The sequence below is a fragment of the Eulemur rufifrons genome, chromosome 2 (genome assembly GCF_041146395.1).
Source record: "Eulemur rufifrons isolate Redbay chromosome 2, OSU_ERuf_1, whole genome shotgun sequence".
Lineage (NCBI taxonomy): Eukaryota > Metazoa > Chordata > Mammalia > Primates > Lemuridae > Eulemur > Eulemur rufifrons.
In genome coordinates, this window is record NC_090984.1 from 118,635,034 (window position 1) to 118,653,249 (window position 18,216).

At 39.9% G+C, this 18,216-nt stretch overlaps 1 protein-coding gene across 7 annotated transcripts in view; it reads left to right on the top strand.

Moving 5' to 3' along the window:
- The first annotated feature begins 1,889 nt into the window (after positions 1-1,889).
- The window catches only part of PAPOLA (poly(A) polymerase alpha), a 57,720-nt gene continuing 41,393 nt past the window's right edge, over positions 1,890-18,216 (top strand). For 6 of the 7 annotated variants that reach the window (XM_069489489.1, XM_069489508.1, XM_069489526.1 and 3 more), the window contains exons 1-3: positions 1,894-2,123; positions 14,335-14,508; positions 15,265-15,331. In XM_069489489.1, coding sequence (XP_069345590.1) covers positions 2,116-2,123; positions 14,335-14,508; positions 15,265-15,331 — 249 coding nt within the window. In that variant the 5' untranslated portion in view covers positions 1,894-2,115. Of the gene's footprint in view, positions 2,124-14,334; positions 14,509-15,264; positions 15,332-18,216 lie in introns of all 7 variants that reach the window. The other variant, XM_069489543.1, reaches the window with a different exon arrangement.

Consider the following 18,216-nt stretch of genomic DNA (forward strand, 5'->3'; position numbering starts at 1 on the left):
TTATTTTTCATAATGGAAAGTCACTCCCCCAGCTTAGCACAGTAATGGGGGCACAGCGAGGACACCATAACCATTTTTTTTTTTTTTGAGACAAAGAGTCTCGCTTTGTTGCCCAGGCTAGAGTGAGTGCCGTGGCATCAGCCTAGCTCACAGCAACCTCAAACTCCTGGGCTCAAGCGATCCTTCTGCCTTAGCCTCTCGAGTAGCTGGGACTACAGGCATGCGCCACCATGCCCAGCTAATATTTTCTATATATTTGTAGTTGTCCAGCTAATTTCTTTTTATTTTTAGTAGAGATGGGGTCTCGCTCTGGCTCAGGCTGGTCTCGAACTCCTGAACTCAAGCCATCCTACTGCCTCAGCTTCCTAGAGTGCTAGGATTACAGGTGTGAGACACTGCGCCCAGCCCACACGTATAATCGAAAATTTTCTAGTAGTCACATATGAAAGTTAGAAAAAACAGGAGAAATTAATTTTAATATAATTTCCTTAATGTAACACATCCAAAATATTATCTTAATTTGTAATTAATATTAAAAATTATCAGTGAGGTATTTCACATTGCTTTGTGCTAACAACTCCAAAATATGTGAGTATTTTGCATTTACAGCACATGTTAAGTGGACTAGCCTCATTTCAGGCGCTCAATAGCCAAAAGCGGTAAAGGGCCACACTGCTGGATAGCACAGGCTTAGATCCTGTGCTTTTCCCATTCTAAGCCATTGGCCCTAGAATGCTAGTGCTGCCAGACATTCTGTGAAAAAAAGGAAAATCCTTGTCAAATTCCCTGAGGTTTTACAGCTGCATAATAACATATTTAAGGTTGGCTTAGAACTCAGGCTTATAAAATAAGTATTTAAAGAGTTTTGAACTTCGCTTAACGTTGTTTTCCCATATTTATGACTCCTCCCTCTAAGAGGAGAGGAGGAATATGAGTAGAGGTTCTGCCTCAGGGACTTTCTTACACTTTTTCTGGGGGTGGCGGGGAGGAGAGGAGGTAGACTCCCAGGTCCCACCCGAGATAGATTAAGGGCTGGAAACACAGTACTGAGTAAGTTATGGCCAAAACAGCCTTTGCTAAAATCCCAGTGGTTATTGCCATCGATGTTTCCATTGAAGGGACAGCTTTATCAAGAAGTTCCAGTGCACCGTTTGTTAAAAAGTAAATTTAGCTCGTGTTCCAGCACTCGCGGTCATCACAGTCCTATCCTGCGCATGTATTCATTCAACAAATATTTGAGCGTCTACATACACAGTGTATCAGGAATACACTGGTGGATGAAACAGACGAAAAGCTTCTTTTCGTCGGCACTCAGTCTGGTGGGGACAGAGGGAGTCCTAGCAACATTTCTGCACCAGGCTGTGTGCTAAACACCTGTCTTGCATTATCACATTCCAACAGACACCACAACCTAGTAGGCATTACTCCTACTTTGCAAAGCATGAAGCAGTTGAGTAACTTGTTCCCACGTGACCCCGTTCTAAGCCCCACGTTCCGAGGTGCCCCACAGTGGACGCGTGGGCGCCTCAGCCCCCTGGAAGCGCCTCCACAGACGCGGTTCTACGCAGAGCAGCCGCCGCGACCTCAGGTGGCAGAAAGGCGGGACCTCACAATGCACCGGAAGCGGCACCTCGTGAGCCTGGGGTCTCTCCGCGTTCTTCCTCGTGCCGTCCAGGCTGCGTCGCCCACGAAAGCGTCCCTGCCGGAGGGACAGTTCGCCGCCTAGAGACTCCCTGACCACTGCCACCCTTCATCCGACACCCACCTCGAAGAGTGAAAGGGTCTCGGTGGAAATTGCCCGGTCGCTGGCCTCCTCACGAACTACGCTTCCCGTGAGGCTTCGCGGCGGCGGGTGGCTGGTGCGCAGGCGCACGCCCGGCGTGCGTGGTGGCGTCACCGGTTCTAGAACGTTGCTGTGGTAGCGCTCGGGCGCCATGTTAGGACGAAGGGGAAGGAGGAGAAGCGCTTAAAGCGGCGGGAGCGGGTGCGGGAGTGGGGTTGGACCCAGGGCTGAGGCAAGCCCCCCCTCCCTCCCGCCTCAGTGGATCATGCCCAGGGCGGCAGCGGCGGCGGTTGCGGGGGGGAAGTGACTGGGCGGTGCCGGCGCAGGAGACGATGCCGTTGTAAGTGATTTGTATTCTGTTTTCTCTCGCACGCCTGCTGGGCCTCGGGGGCGTCCGGGAAGGGGGAGGGGGCGCGCGTGAGCCAGGCCTTTGCCCCGTGGGGGAAGGCAGGCTGGACTGAGGCCCCTCCTGTTTCCTCACTTGTTCGCCGCTGCACTTCCCCCTTCTGCTCGGTTCCCGCGTTCCCCCACCTTTCCTGGCTGGGTCAGCTGCCCTCGGGCCCGGGGCCTTCCCCTTCCGGAATAGCCAGAGGAACCCCTAATCCTACTTAATTTTACAGTTTCTCCGCCCCGTGGAAAAGAAAAAAAAAAAAGCCAAAAAACAACAAAAAGCAAAACACTGCTGGGGGGCGGGGAAAGAAGGCCTGGCTCCACGCGGCATCTGCACTCAGGGTTCGGTCTGCCCCGTGGCGCCTCTCGGGCCCATTTCGATGCTTCTGGTCTTGGTCTGCCTCCGCTTGGTTCCTCTCTTCCTCTCATTTCCAGGATGTCCATATTGTGCGCCTACTTTCTGTTTTCCTTGTCCGAATGTGCACAAGCACGAGTTAAAAGCCCAGTCTGGAGCGTCGAGCCCCACAATTTGAGCTCTTTATCCCCACGCCGGCCCCAGTCCTCCCCAGCCGTTTCAGCGTCAGGGGAGAGGGCTCATCCCGGGGTCCCCTCCTCCGAAATGTGTTGTACGTATTGCTCTCCCTGTTTTGTTTTGATGAGGTGTCTGGGTTTCCGTTTGCTGCTTTCTTCCTTCATCTGTAGTGATACTTTGTTTTTCTGTAGCTTAAAGCTACATTTATGCCTTCTAATCCCACTAGGCCTATAGTTTTACTTTTTTTTCCCCTTTAGAGGGTTTTTAAAAAGTTTTTTCTTTTCTTTTCTCTCTTCTTTCTGAGAATGAGATGTAATTTGATAGCTCATTGTTGGGATCAAAAAGTAGATTACACATTTTTTTCTGTGTATATACAGCAGTGAAGAGGCCTAAATAGTGAGACTGCATTTCTTCCGTTTTTAAAGATTGAAGTGTAAGAGTGCCCCGTTGAGAGGAGGGACCAAGTTTTCTTCATTTCGTAGCCCCTAAATGAAGCATGTAATTGACACTCAGTTTTGCTTCAATTAAATCCCAAATAAAGGTCTTTATGCCTTCCAGACACTTAATGTACCTCAAGGTTGTTATTTTATATTTTAATTGAAGACAATTTCTTTTTTGCAAATACCATGGGTTAGTTTTACAATAACATCTGTGTTACTGTGTGTATATGTGTGTGGATGTGTCTCCTCACCGGTGAGACTCTTAACTTTGATACAGGCCATAATGACATCTTTCAAATGTTACATATTTTAAAAAGGGTTTTCATGGCACCTTCCTTCTCATGCCTCAGCCCCACTCACCCACCCCTGTCATTTTGTTAAGAAGCCTATTCACTTATTCTTTCTGTGATGAGAACATTTGTTAGGCTTAATTAAATATACAGATCTACAATCTTAGAATTTACAAGGTTCCTGTTAATTGAGTCATCCTTTCATGGAATGGTAAGAAGATGCACAAGGAGAATCGAATCTAAAGATTTTAGTGGCATATCTCAGGATTTAAAATAAACTTAAATGTTTGCAGTGACGCCATGTAGTGACCTTGTTAGCTCACATTTTGTTGCAGTTTTTGAGAAGGGACTTGTCTTTGTGATAATCATGTTGGTATTAAAAATGATAGGAAATGTACACTTTAAAGAAAAGACTTAAGGCCGGATGAGGTGGCTCACACCTGTAATCCTCGAAATCAGGGAGGCTGAGGTGGGGGATCGCTTGAGCTCAGGAGTTCTAGACGAGCCTGAGCAAGAGCGAGATCCGTCTCTACTAAAAATAGACAAAATTAGTCAGGCATGGTGGCGCATGCCTGTAGTCCCAGCTACTTGCGAGGCTGAGGCAGGAGGATTGCTTGAGGCCTGGAATTTGAGGTTGCTGTGAGCTAGGCTGATGCCACGGCACTCTAGCCCAGGCAACAGAGCGAGACTCTGTCTCAAAAAAAGAAAAAAAGGAAAGAAAGAAGAGGCTTCAATGAAGAAATAACATAAGTAATGTGTCTTATTTCTGGGAATTAAAAGTACTTTTGTGCACAATTTTTCGTAACATTGTTTGAGAAGGGAAGGTATAAATTTCCATTAAACACTGAAAGTACTTCAAATTCTTTGTAAGTTAGCTCAGATGTATAAAATGGAAGACACAGTCAGAACAGCAGATTTGCACACAGATATGTGCTTTCCTGTGTGTTTTTTGAAATTTGAACCATATTGCTAGTTTTTCATTAGCTGTCCTTTTTTTCCACTCAGATTTTGAAATAGTCCTCATTTTTAACAGTAAGTGTACTATAATTCTTTTAAAGTAAACAATAAACAAAATCCTGCCTAAAGAAAAGTAGACTTACTTCCTCATTAATTTACTATCATGTTCTGGTGCCACAGTCATTAATTTTGTTTCTTTAATGTGCCAAATTATGATTTCCTAGCTATATTGTGTTTGACTTTCATTTTTAGTATGCCTGTCCTGTTAAATATGCATGAGTGAGTGAGGTTGTGGCATGGACCATAGGTGAGTTGTCAGGATCAATTAAATAAAAATTACTGAAGTTTAGGGTATAACAAAACATTTTGATCAAGTATCCATATTTTGTCTAAATTTCATATGTAACTACATATATAATTTTGAAAAGGCTGATAAGATTTAAGAGTCATGGTGGTGAAGCTTCCAAAGATTTTGATTGTCTTAGGGTCTGTTAATACATAGTTTCTCACCTAGGTACTCTTGACAGGTCAGAAAATGCCTTGGAGGGGGTTGTCCTTTGTATTGTAGGCTGTTTAACAGCGTCCTGGGCCTCTGCCTACTTACTGTGCTACATCCAGGAGCCCTACCCTCCATCTCCCCAGTAGTGACAACTAAAAATGTCTCCACATACTGCCAGATGTATTCTGGTTGAGAACCACTGCATTAATACAAAGTGTCATGCTCTTATGGAAACTATATTTCTGCTCTACTTTGTTGGTAAGATCATTATTTGCATCAACTCAGTTCTGGCTATCACACTTTTAATAAAAAAAAAAAACAAAACAGCACTCTGGGAGGCCGAGGCGGGTGGATCGCTCAAGGTCAGAAGTTCGAGACCAGCCTGAGCAAGAGCGAGACCCCGTCTCTACTAAAAATAGAAAGAATTTATATGGACAACTAAAAACATATATAGAAAAAATTAGCCGGGCATGGTGGCGCATGCCTGTAGTCCCAGCTACTCGGGAGGCTGAGGCAGTAGGATTGCTTAAGCCCAGGAGTCTGAGGTTGCGAGGTTGCTGTGAGCTAAGCTGACGCCACGGCACTCACTCTAGCCTGGGCAACAAAGTGAGACTCTGTCTCAAAAAAAAAAAAAAACCCATAAAGGAGAGTAACCAGTATCAATCAGTGGTCTAGCATTTATGCCACATTCGTAGAACGTTGCTGAAGTACTGAAAGAGATATTTAGCAAGACTTAGGGGAGACAATAGCTTTCCTCCCAAATGTTTGTCGGGGCTGTCACAAGAAAGAGGAATTTGGAGTAGTTTCTTGTGTTCATAACTGGTAGAACTGGGGCCTGCTGGTGGGTGTTATACCGTGTAGTAGTGCTTCTCAGAGTGTGATCTGTGGATGCTTGGGGAGGGGGCCACTGAGATCCTTTCAGAGAGTACGTAAGGATTCAGACTATTTTCACAATACCTGAGATGTTTTGTCTGTCTTGTTCTGTTGACTTTTACACTGATGATGGAAAAGCAATGGTGGGTAATGTGCTTGTGCTTTAGGAACAATCAAGGCAGAGAGCCCATGTTGTACGTCATCATTGTGTTTCTTCACTACTGCAGAAGCACACAGTTAAAAAAGGATCCTTGATGAAGCAGTAAGAGAATGTTAATTTTATTAAGTCTTGACCCTTGAGTTTGTCGTTTTAGTATGCTGTGGAAAGTATATGGAATATGAAAGTACAAAGTAGAATGGTGGTTTTGAGGAAGATGACTTGTATGATTTGATTTGTGAGCTAAACTAGTGTTTTCTTTTACGCAGCTCCAATTTTATCTGAAAGAGCAAGTGATGAATTGTGGATATTCGTACTTGAGTATTTAGCGGACTTTTACTTGAGACTAAAGTGAGCCTGTCACTTCAAGGAAAACAACTGACAGTATTTGTGGCCAGTGAAAAATTTCAGCTTTGAAGCAAAAATTAGGATTTTGGAGTTTGTTTCTTCATTTTGAGCTTGACAACTTCCTAATACTTAAAGATATTTATGAATATTGTTGTTGATATTGTATGATGTGTGCTGATATTTGGAAGATACGTAATTCAGTGAACTCTTATTTGCCAAATGATGAATCATGATGTAATAAAAACGTGGGTAAAAGGCACATTCGAAGTGCGAGATAAACCAGATTTTAATGCAACAGAGTACAAAGGGTTTATTGATAAAGTTTTAGCTTTCATATTGTGACTAATATATAAGAAACTACCACTTATGGAGTTGTGGTGTAGTATCAGAGAATACTGTCCACAGTTATTTGAAAAGGCTGTCTAAATACTCTTTTCCGTTTATAAGATCAATTTGATGCCAAGTTTTCTTCATATGCTTCAACCAAGATGATTTATCAAAACAGATTGAATGCAGAAGCAGATATGAGAATGCCGCCATCTTTGATTTAGGGAGAATCAAAGAGATTTGCAAAAATGGAGAATGCTATTCTCACTAAACTTTTTGTTTTGGAAAACTGTTGGTTTTTTTTTAAGTTATTTATGTTAACATGTAATTGGCTTCTAGTTATTTAAATGAATAAATATTTTAAAAAGGTTTTCAGTTATAATGTCCAATGCAGTAAATATTGGTAGCCGTAATCCATATAAATACAAGATCGTTGGGGTGCTCTATAGATTTTAAGAGTTGTGAAGGAGTCCTGAGACTAAAAAGTTTGAAAACTTGAGAACTGCATTTTGAGAACTGCTTCTTGAGAACAGCTACTCCAAGATTGGAGTAGGCTATTTCCAGTGGTGGTGTAAGTTGCCCTTTTGCAACATCTGTGGTGGTTTTTGAACACAGTCTGGAGGGATGGACTCCCCCTCCCCCCCATTTTAAGAAATTTTTTTTGTTAATGAAAAATGGTGTAGTAGATAACTCTTAGGAGAGATAACTGCTAACTCTGGGAGATTTTCTCTCTTTTTTTTTTTTTTTTTAATTTAGTAGAGACGAGGTCTCGCTCTTGCTCAGGCTGGTCTCGAAGTCCTGAGCTCAAATGATCCGCCCGCCTCGGCCTCCCAGAGTGCTAGGATTGCAGGTGTGAGCCACCGTGCCTGGCGATCTTGTGTATTTTGATTTTAGCATTGTCTTTTATACATATTTAGGAGTTTGGTCAATTTCAGCCTAATAAATACTATGCTTTCTGACAAAAATAAGTTAGATGAGAAAAAGGTGCTTTTAGGAAAATTGGGTTGATGTTTGATAACCTCGGCTACTGTAGCAGCTTTCTAGAACAGTAAGTAAGGCACGATTTGCTTTAGATTTATCATTTCTGGCCACAGAGTATTGCACTGAGAAATCCATTTTAAAAATCTTAGTTTATTTCACTTCTTTAAAATAGTGTTTTGACTAGCATAAACTGGTTTTTAAACTCAGTTTAGAAAAACAGTAATTGTTTTGAATTGAGGATTTGTTTGGTGCCCTTTGCTGCCATTTTAGGGGGTGATTTTAGCTTCCTTCCTATCACTATCTGAATTTAATGCTAGATGGTAGAATTAGATGATTTTTCAACTTTTGCATAATTTATATCTAATAACAAATTGAGAAAAGTTCACGAAATACACAGTGAAAGTTTCCTATCTCAATTCTCCTTGGCTGTGTTTCTGTGCACATGTAGATGTAATTTACCAGTATTTTTTTAAAAAAATAAGACTACATATTGAGAAAGATGTGTAGAGGTACCTTAGTATAGATTATGATTATAGGCTATGGAGTGAGATACCTGGGTTCGTATCCTGACCCAGGGAATTTAGGCAAGCCTTCTCTTGGTTTCTTCTTCTAGAAAAGTGGAGACAGTTAATAGTGGAGTTTTTAGGAACAATTGGGAATAATGTAAAGTGCCTGGCATGCTACCTGGTATATACTAATATTTTGTTAAGTGCTTGCTATTTTTTTCACCTGACATACAGCATCTTTCCATGCTACTACATGTACTACCTACCTCATTCTCTCTTTTTTTTTTTTTTTTTTTTTGAGACAGAGTCTCACTCTGTTGCCTGGGCTAGAGTGCCGTGGCATCAGCCTAGCTCACAGCAACCTCAAACTCCTGGGCTCAAGCAATCCTACTGCCTCATCCTCCCTAGTAGCTGGGACTACAGGCATGCGCCACCATGCCCGACTAATTTTTATATATATATATATATATATATATATATATATTTTTTTTTTTTTTTTTTTTTAGTTGTCCAGCTGATTTCTTTCTGTTTTTTTTTTAGTGGAGACGGGGTCTCGCTCTTGCTCAGGCTGGTCTCGAACTCCTGACCTTGAGTGATCCTCCTGCCTCAGCCTCCCAGAGTGCTAGGATTATGGGCATGAGCCACCACGCCCGGCCTCCTACCTCATTCTTTTTATTTGGCACAGTATTAAGTTAAAAGCATGTATTATAACTAACCACTTCTGTATAGATGGATATTTAGGTGGTTTCCAGTTTGTTTTACTTCATTGCATACAGTGCTTAGTGAACAACCTTGAATATCATTCTGTTATTTCTGTATGAGAAAGGTCAAACTCCAGAACCCATGGTGTAAGGAAAGGTAATATACAAAGGAATGGAGTGGGTACCAAGCATGCCCGCTTTCCAGGGGATATCCCTAGGGTAGACACTGCTCATTTCAAGCTTATTGTTAATTGTATAGGAATTGGGTCCTATTTTGGCCTATATTTCAATTCTTGCACTCATACCCAAAGAGTGGCTGGAAATACGGGTGTTTATGTAATATTTCGTATTTTAAAAGTCTGTTGTGGATTAAAGAGAATACATTTTCCAACTGTAGGGCTTTCAGTTTGAATCTTCTGTCCTAGTGTTTCTGTAAGACAGATTTTTAGAAGTAAAGTTGCTAGACATAAACTTTTTAAATTGGTGTATGTATTTTTTCTCTTATTTTTTTTTTAAAAGATGGGGTCTAGCGATGTTGCCCAGGCAGGAATCAAACTCCTAGGCTCAAGTGATCCCCACAGTCACCCTCAAGAATAGTTGGAATTATAGGCACGAGCCACTGCTCACAGCTCTTGTTTCATTTTTACCAGATGTTACATCAACTTTGTTTTTTTTTTCCCCTCCAATATGATTGTTTTAATTTACTTGCCTTGCAGCGAAACTTTTATTTTTTTTTTAAATCATTGATTGAAGAATTCTTTATGTACTAAGAATATTACTGTTTTGGCCTAAGTTGCATGTATTTTCCCATTTTATTATTTTCTTTAGTTTTCCTTATGATTTATTATATAAAAGTTAGAACATTTTAATTAAGCACATTTGTTATTGTGTATGGCTTTGTGTTTTGTGCCTTGCATGGTTGTGAAAATAACGTTATTCATTTTCTTTTAGTACCTCTGTAATTCTTTTTTTCTTTTTTGAGACAGACAGAGTCTCACTCTGTTGCCCAGGCTAGAGTGCTATGGCGTCAGCCTAGCTCACAGCAACCTCAAACTCCTGGGCTCAAGTGATCCTTCTGCCTCAGCCTCCCAAGTAGCTGGGACTACAGGCATGCGCCACCATGCCCGGCTAATTTTTTGTATATATTGTAATTGTTTGGCTAATTTCTTTCTATTTTTAGTAGAGACAGGGTCTCGCTTTTGCTCAGGCTGGTCTCGAACTCCTGAGCTCAACGATCGCCCACCTCGGCCTCCCAGAGTGCTAGGATTACAGGCGTGAGCCACCGCGCCTGGCCCATATATGTACTCTTATGCATAGGTACTTATTTATCTCTTACTCTGATCCAGAAAGGTTTAAGACTTTTAGGAATGCTTTAGTCATCTGTTAAAAACTAGCAAGCTGTTTGCGTTAGAGGTAGGTGAAAAGAATAAGAATAGGGGTACAAAACAGAGCAGGAAATTAGGGTACTAAACTACTACTTAAGGAAATACAGTAATTTTTTTATTTTTGTAGAGAACTTCAAAGAATTCAGGCCTTATCCTAAAGGTAAATACAAATTATGTTCATGAGGTGACAATAAAGCATTTGCTCCGGGAGAACATAAGTGTTCTTGATAATGAAGACCAAAAGGAAATTTTAATGAATCATAAATACTGTAGCTCTATGTGTAGTTCGTTTTTTTCTCATTGTTTTACATAAATTGTAGAAGTTTATTTTTCAAAGTAAAATAATGTCTGAAGAAATTAAATACCGATAAAAATGTTTCTAGAAAATGATAGACATGGGCAGATGTCTGATATGTTCAAGAATGGGAGGAAGAGCTTTGCATTCTTGGGAATGATAGCTGTCTGGTGTGTGGTTTCAGGAGAGAGTCGGTCAGTGTGTATGTAAACCAGAACCCTGATTCTTCTGAGGCTTATGTTCCAAATTGCCTGATACTGGAGTGTATATTTTTGTTTTGTTAGAAACAGAACAGCAACAAAAATATTCCTTATCACTGTACTTAATTTCTAATGTTAAAATTAAATGGGAAAACTTCGTTCCTTTGAAAACTTGGCTTCCATTTAAAATATAACAATAGTTTTAATGTTTCCACATTGGAGATGTAAAGCATCTAGTAACCTGGAATTCCTAGTCTAGCCACTTAAGCTAACACTAAGCCATTTTTATTGGAGGCACAAATGTCTTGTAAATTTCAAAATATGTATTTGTTTCTTATTTGGGTGTGTTTTATCTTTATATGTGTTCTTGAATTACCTATATGTTCTGTATGAATATATCCATGCATATGTATAACATATGTTTTATATATTCTTTCTTGAATTAGGTGGAATAAATGTGGTTTTATCTTAATAAAAGTAATAATGAAGCTTGATGATGTGCCTGCATTTTAAATAAAGTAAAAATTTCTAACTTGCATATAATTTATTTCCTCATCAAAATTTTTATATGGAAACCAATGTAGTCATCAGTATTTTGCCAAATTAGGATGAAAAAAACGTGCACATTTAGAAATCAGAGCCTGTATCCTAATATTCTGGTGAGATAGTTGTAGTTAGTAGACAGGAGCTTTCCAAGTGTTGTTTTTTGTGTGACAATGAAGATTTGAGTAAGAAAAAAATGGGAAAGATAAGAGCAATCTTAACTCTGCAGAGAGTGGGTACTCATTTTTTTAATGATCCAAACTGAACTGGCAATGAATTTGACTCCTTCAGAATGGAAAAAATTGCAGAGAAACATTATTTGCACAAAGTAAAACATTTTGTTTATTATTTGCAGCTACAAAAACATGATTTCAACTTACACTTAACTTCAAAGCTCTCCTTGCTTGAACCAAGTCTAGCCTAGACAGAATGAACTTTACACTTCACTTGTTTTCGTTTATGGCTTTATTCATGTTAAATCATTTATAAAAGCATTCATAATCTCTGGATAATCATGAAAGATTATAGTTTACTTGGAAAAACTAATATAAAACAATGGATAACCTAGGAGAATACATTTATGTTAGGATATGTGGTGAGTGTCTTTTTCACATTTAAATACTTTAGTGATTAATAAGGTGTCATACACTTGAAAATTTGTTAAAAGAGTAGACCTCATGTTAAGTGCTCTTACCACAAAAAAAAAAACAAAAGGACACAAGGAAACTTGGAGGCAATGAATGTGGTTATTACCTTAATTGAGGTGATGGAAACACAAGTGTATGATGCATACTTCCAAACTCGTCAAATTGTACGTGTTGATTATATACTTTATTTTGGTATGCCAGTGATATCTCAATAAAGCTGAGGGAAAAACTTCCGCAAAAAATAATTATGTAAATTATCTGCAGTCTGTTAGTGTACAGTGTGAAGGAGGGCTCTCATGCAATTTGAGGGCCACTTTTTTTTTTTTTTTGAGACAGAGTCTCACTCTGTGTTTCCTGGGCTAGAGTGCCGTGGCGTCAGCCTACCTCACAGCAACCTTAAACTCCTGGGCTCAAGCAATCCTCCTGCCTCAGCCTCCCGCGTAGCTGGGACTACAGGCATGTACCACCATGCCTGGGTAATTTTTTCTATATATTTTTAGTTGTCCAGCTAATTTCTATTTTTTTTTTTTAGTAGAGACGGGGTCTCGCTCTTGCTCAGGCTGGGCTCGAACTCCTGAGCTCAAATGATCCTCCTGCCTCGGCCTCCCAGAGTGCTAGGATTACAGGTGTGAGCCATTGCGTCTGGCCAAGGGCCACCTTTTTTAATGTCAGTTTTGCAGAACTCTGATGATAACTGTCGATTAATGAAAATATGTAGTAATCAAGATGTTATGAATTCAGTTACACTTATAGCTGTGCAGTTTAAAGGAGCAGGAAAAAGTGATCTGACGTGAATTTATTTCTGCAAGAGATAAATCTGATTCATATTTGTTCAGTAAATGTTAACATAGAATATGAGTTATAATTGAGACAGTACATAACTAGATCCGGAAACATTGACTAGATGGTATACAGCCAATGGCTAGTTAGTAACAAGCAGTATGGGCTTCCCGACAGGTTATAAAACAGTCTAGTAGTTATAGTATAGACCAGAACCCAGTGGATATGTATGGTAAGTGTGTTGCAAGGCTTACATGCCTAGCATTCTTAGACTTGTCATGTTATTAGGTGAATTATCACACTTTAAAGTAGAAAAGTATGTTTAGAACTTCAGGGAGAAAAGTAGCTCTGTGTGTATGTAAAATAGCCCCCCCTCCCCCCCTTTTTTGAGACAGTCTCTCACTCTTGTTGCCCTGGCTAAAGTGCAGTGGCGTCATCATTGCTCACTGCAACCTCAAACTCTTGGGCTCAAGTGATCCTCCTGCCTCAGCCTCCCGGGTAGCTGGGACTGTAGGCGTGTACCACCACTAGTTTGCTATTTTTTGTATAGACGGTCTCACTCTTGCTCAGGCTAGTCTCAAATTCCTGAGTTCGAGTAATCCTCCTGCCTCCCAGAGTGGTAGGATTACATACAGGCCACAGAGCCTGGTCCATAAACACTTTCTTAAGGAATGGAATCTGGGGGGAAATGTGATGTAGATGTTAAGGTCTTTCCTTATCTCTTAGCTGGTTTTGTATATTATTCAACTGTTTCTAAATAATAATTGTGTTATTTATTTTTAGAGTCCTTGTCCATTGACATAAAGTTAATTATTTAAAACAGGATCTTTTTAATAAAAATAATTGAGCCAAATTAATTTTCTAAGCATTTAAAGCATGCTATGCCTTTTTACCAGTTATATTAAAATCCTATTGGTTGTACAGATCTGGAACTTCTCTTAAAATGGAAAAGCCTGTTAGACTAGTATTTTTGTCAAAGTGTAAGTCTTTTACCAAAAATCAGTAACAAGCTTAGGGTGAACATAGTTCTTTCCTCTCAAATTGTATTTGTTATATTTGTGCTATTTGCCTCGTTCTCTGTGAGCTTTATTCATTATGAAACAGATTCCAAATTCCATTTGGGGAGTCTTGTGTATTGGCAAAAAGGCATTTTTGTAATATGTTTATCAGTGTTTTAGAAATACTAATATAACAGGTTTTGGCTCCTTTTCTTCCCCCCCCCCGCCCCTTGGCTCCTTTTCAAGAGGTAAAATTTCTAAGAAATTTGCTATATTCTGGATTGTATTTTCTCTAGCAATATATTTGATGTGTATACTTATTTATGGTTAGTTTACTTAGGCATTGAAGTTAAAATCCTTGGGGCGGGATTGTTTTATTTTTAGTCACTTTTTTTTTTTTGAGACATAGTCTGTCTCTTGTTGTCTGGGGTCTAGAATGCAGTGGCATCATTATAGCTCACCGCAACCTCAAACTCCTGGGCTCAAGCAATCCTTCTGCCTCAGCCTCCCAGAGTGCTAGATCATAAGCGGGAGCCACCAGGCCTGGCCCTCTTGGTCACTTTTTGTTCTAAAAATGTTTTAGGTATGGAGGGAACCAACTATGTTTAGAAATGTATTTTACTAAAGTAGTTTTTCTAATCATGCTGATTTGTTTCACATTGCAGAATTTTTGGCAGTAATTTTATCTAATTCCATTTATAGTCCAGTTACAACACAGGGATCACAACAAACACAGCCGCCACAGAAGCACTATGGCATTACTTCTCCTATCAGCTTAGCAGCCCCCAAGGAGACTGACTGCATACTTACACAGAAACTAATTGAGACTCTGAAGCCCTTTGGGGTTTTTGAAGAGGAAGAGGAACTGCAGCGCAGGTAAATACAATGTATATGTTTTTATTTATTTATTTATTTATTTTGAGACAGAGTCTCACTCTGTTGCCTGGGCTAGAGTGCTGTGGTGTCAGCCTAGCTCACAGCAACCTCAAACTCTTGGGCTCAATTGATCCTCCTGCCTCAGCCTTCCAAGTAGGTGGGACTACAGGGGCGCAACACCGCGCCTGGCTAATTTTTTCTGTTTTTAGTAGAGACCAGGTCTCGCTCTTGCTCAGGCTGGTCTTGAACTCTTGAGCTCAAGCGATATCTTCCCACCTTGGCCTCCCAGAGTACTAGGTTTACAGATGTGAGCCACCCTGCCTAGCCCCTTTTTATTCCTTCTTTTTTTCCCCTGCCCCCTGTTTTTTAAATTTTTAAGTTTTTATTAATGTTGAAATAAACTAATTTTCAAGGCATCTTCTACCCAGGGTTATTCTTCCAAATCTATATGTCTGTTTCAGACAAGAGTGATACGTAGGAGAGAAAACTGTTTTTCTACATAGAGTTCTATTCCCTTAATTTTATTTTGTTTTGGATGCTTTTAGTTAAAGTACTGAATTGTCAGGACAAAGGGGAATGCCTTACCCAGTGTAACAGTGCCTGTGTATAGCTAACTATGTACTTCGTTTCTGATCACTTAAAAATTAAAATTTAGGAAGCCAACTATTTAAAACATTTTTTTTTTTTTCACTTAATCAGTAGTAACCTGGAATAACAAACAACTTGATACTTGATTGATAATTGCTTTATCAACAGGATTTTAATTTTGGGAAAATTAAATAACCTGGTAAAAGAGTGGATACGAGAAATCAGTGAAAGCAAGGTAAGGTGTCTTTTTTATATATGAAATAATTTGCTGTATAGAGCCAACCAAACACTAGTATCTTACATAACCTGTTCTTATTTGAGTGGATTTAGAGTCTTGAATGTGGAGTCCTGTTTAGACTGGTGGTAACAGATTTTATTTTATTTTTTTATTTTTTGAGACAGTCTCACTCTGTTGCCTGGGCTAGAGTGCCGTGGCATCAGCCTAGCTTACAGCAACCTCAAACTCCTGGGCTCAAGCAATCCTCCTGCCTCAGCCTCCCGAGTAGCTGGGACTACAGGCATGCACCACCATGCCCGGCTAAGTTTTTCTATATATATTTTTAGTTGTCCATATAATTTCTTTCTGGGTTTCTTTTTTGTTTTTTTTGTTTGTTTGTTTGTTTTTTAGCAGAGAGGGGGTCTCACTCTTGCTCAGGTTAGTCTCGAACTCCTGAGCTCAAACGATCCCCGTGCCTCAGCCTCCCAGAGTGCTAGGATTACAGGCGTGAGCCACTGTGCCTGGCCTGTAACAGATTTTATATTTTGTTTCTAGTTATTTTTAAAGCAAGAACTGATCTGAATTTAGTATTTTTTTTTTAAGTGTAGTACTCTTTGGTTGCAAAATTTCAAAGCTGCAACTTAGTAATTATAAATTACACTCTTCACAGAAATAATAGATGTTTCTTTGAAAAAGTGCTTTAAAGGTGTTTTAATATCTTTGAGCATGTTGTTACCTTTTAAAGAATCCCACAACAGTGAGCTTTATCTAGGTTTTCAGGTGTTAGACTCTCAAAGTAAATATCTGTTTATTTAGTTCTTTATGATATTGTTCTCTGAATTTCTAATAACTTTTTTATGAATACGCATACACAACTCATGAATCCATGACTAGTAAAAGAAATGTATTCTTAAGAGTTGTATGTGGAATTCATTTCACCTATTTTTAAAAAATACCATAAGTGGTAATTTTTGGGGGGTAGTACAAAATACATGTTTCATCTATAATACAACTGAAAAATTGATGGAAAGATGCGGGGACCTAGCTACTCTCCCAGCAAAGAATTGGGTCCCTCAGGCAGGGGTGGTCGCAAAGGATGAAAAAATAGTAGGAAATAGAAAATAGAAATAAAACAAGACACAGAGGCAAAAATGCAGTTTATAAAGAATAGATTTATGAATATAGGAAAGGGGGGGTGCTCGGAGGTCCCCAAAATATCCCCATGAATTTTGGAGGTGAAGACTGAAGTTTTATATCAGTATTTAATAGGTACAGTGATCGGTTGCTAGGGGTAACAGATTTACATAATAACAGGTAGTTCCTTTTGGGTTCAAAGTCAACCAAACGGCTTCTGTAGGTCCCTTAATTAACTCTGTGTGCACAAAGGGTTACAAATTCTTTTTAGGACAAACTTCTAAGTTTTAAGATATAACTATCACTTTGGCAAAATGGAGACATAGTGGCTCTAGTTATTGTGTATTGAGACAGATTCTTCAGAAGTCAAACAAGAGCTGTCCCTTAGGCTAATGGCTTTAGCTGTAGGTATCTGTCTTGGGCGGCTTGTCTTTTTGATCAGCTCCCCTTCCTGGGGCTCCATGCAAACCTGCTTTGTCATTCAAAGCAGGTGAGAACCACAGGCTTGAGACCTTGGAATGCAGCTGCTACTGACCATTGAGACACCCTCCTGAGGAGAGGCAGCTTTTGATATGTGAACTAACAAGGTCACATATTCCTTCAGGGCAAAGCCTTGCAAAACTCCTGAAATCATTTCTGTCTCTAATATATTAATAATAATCTAGCTGCTGACCGAAAGAGAACCAAGTGTAAAAGAAAACCTCATAGAGCAGGGAGAGAGGGTGTCAACCTAGAGGAAAAGTTGCAGTCTTTTGGTATTAGTCAGACTTATAATATTTTATTAAAACAATGTGTATATATTATCAACTGATTAAACTTTAGCAACTGGAGTGTTCTAAATTGTGGACTTTATGCGCTGTATGTTTCTTATTGATAGACTTTCTGATAGAAAATGAAATTTTGGAAAGGAAATTTCTTTGAGCTGAGCAAAAGATGTCTAAGCTTAAGTATTTTTTAATCATTTATTAAACTTGGTAGTAACGTTGGGTGAGAAATGTAACAAAAATGTTTTAAGGCCTTTTCTTAGGTGTTTAGTTTTAACTTTAAAATCCTATTCAAGTACACAAGGCCAGAGCTTAAATTTTTTTTTTTTTTTTTTTTTTGAGACTCACTCTGTTGCCCAGGCTAGAGTGAGTGCCGTGGCATCAGCCTAGCTCACAGCAACCTCAAACTCCTGAGCTCAAGCGATCCTCCTGTCTCAGCCTCCCGAGTAGCTGGGACTACAGGCATGCGCCACCATGCCCAGCTAATTTTTTTTTTTCTATATATATTTTTAGCTGTCCATATAATTTCTTTCTATTTTTTTTAGTAGAGATGGGGTCTCGCTCTTGCTCAGGCTGGTCTCGAACTCCTGAGCTCAAACGATCCGCCCACCTCGGCCTCCCAGAGTGCTAGTATTACAGGCGTGAGCCACTGCGCCCGGCCCAGAGCTTAAATTTTTTAATGTGAAACCAGATTACTGTCTCATAGACGGTTTCATTTCAGATTTGAGTGCTTGGTATATTCCTTGAACTGATGATTTATTTATTTATTTATTTTTTAAAAACAGAGTCTTACTCTGTTGCCCGGGCTAGAGTGTCATAGTGTCAGCCTAGCTGACAGCAACCTCAAAATCCTGGGCTCAAGCAATCCTCCTGCTTCAGCCTCCCGAGTAGCTGGGACTACAGGGGTGCACCACAACGCCCAGCTAATTTTTTCTATTTTGATAGACAAGTGGTCTCTCTCTTGCTCAGGCTGGTCTTGAACTCCTGACCTCAAGCGATCTTCCC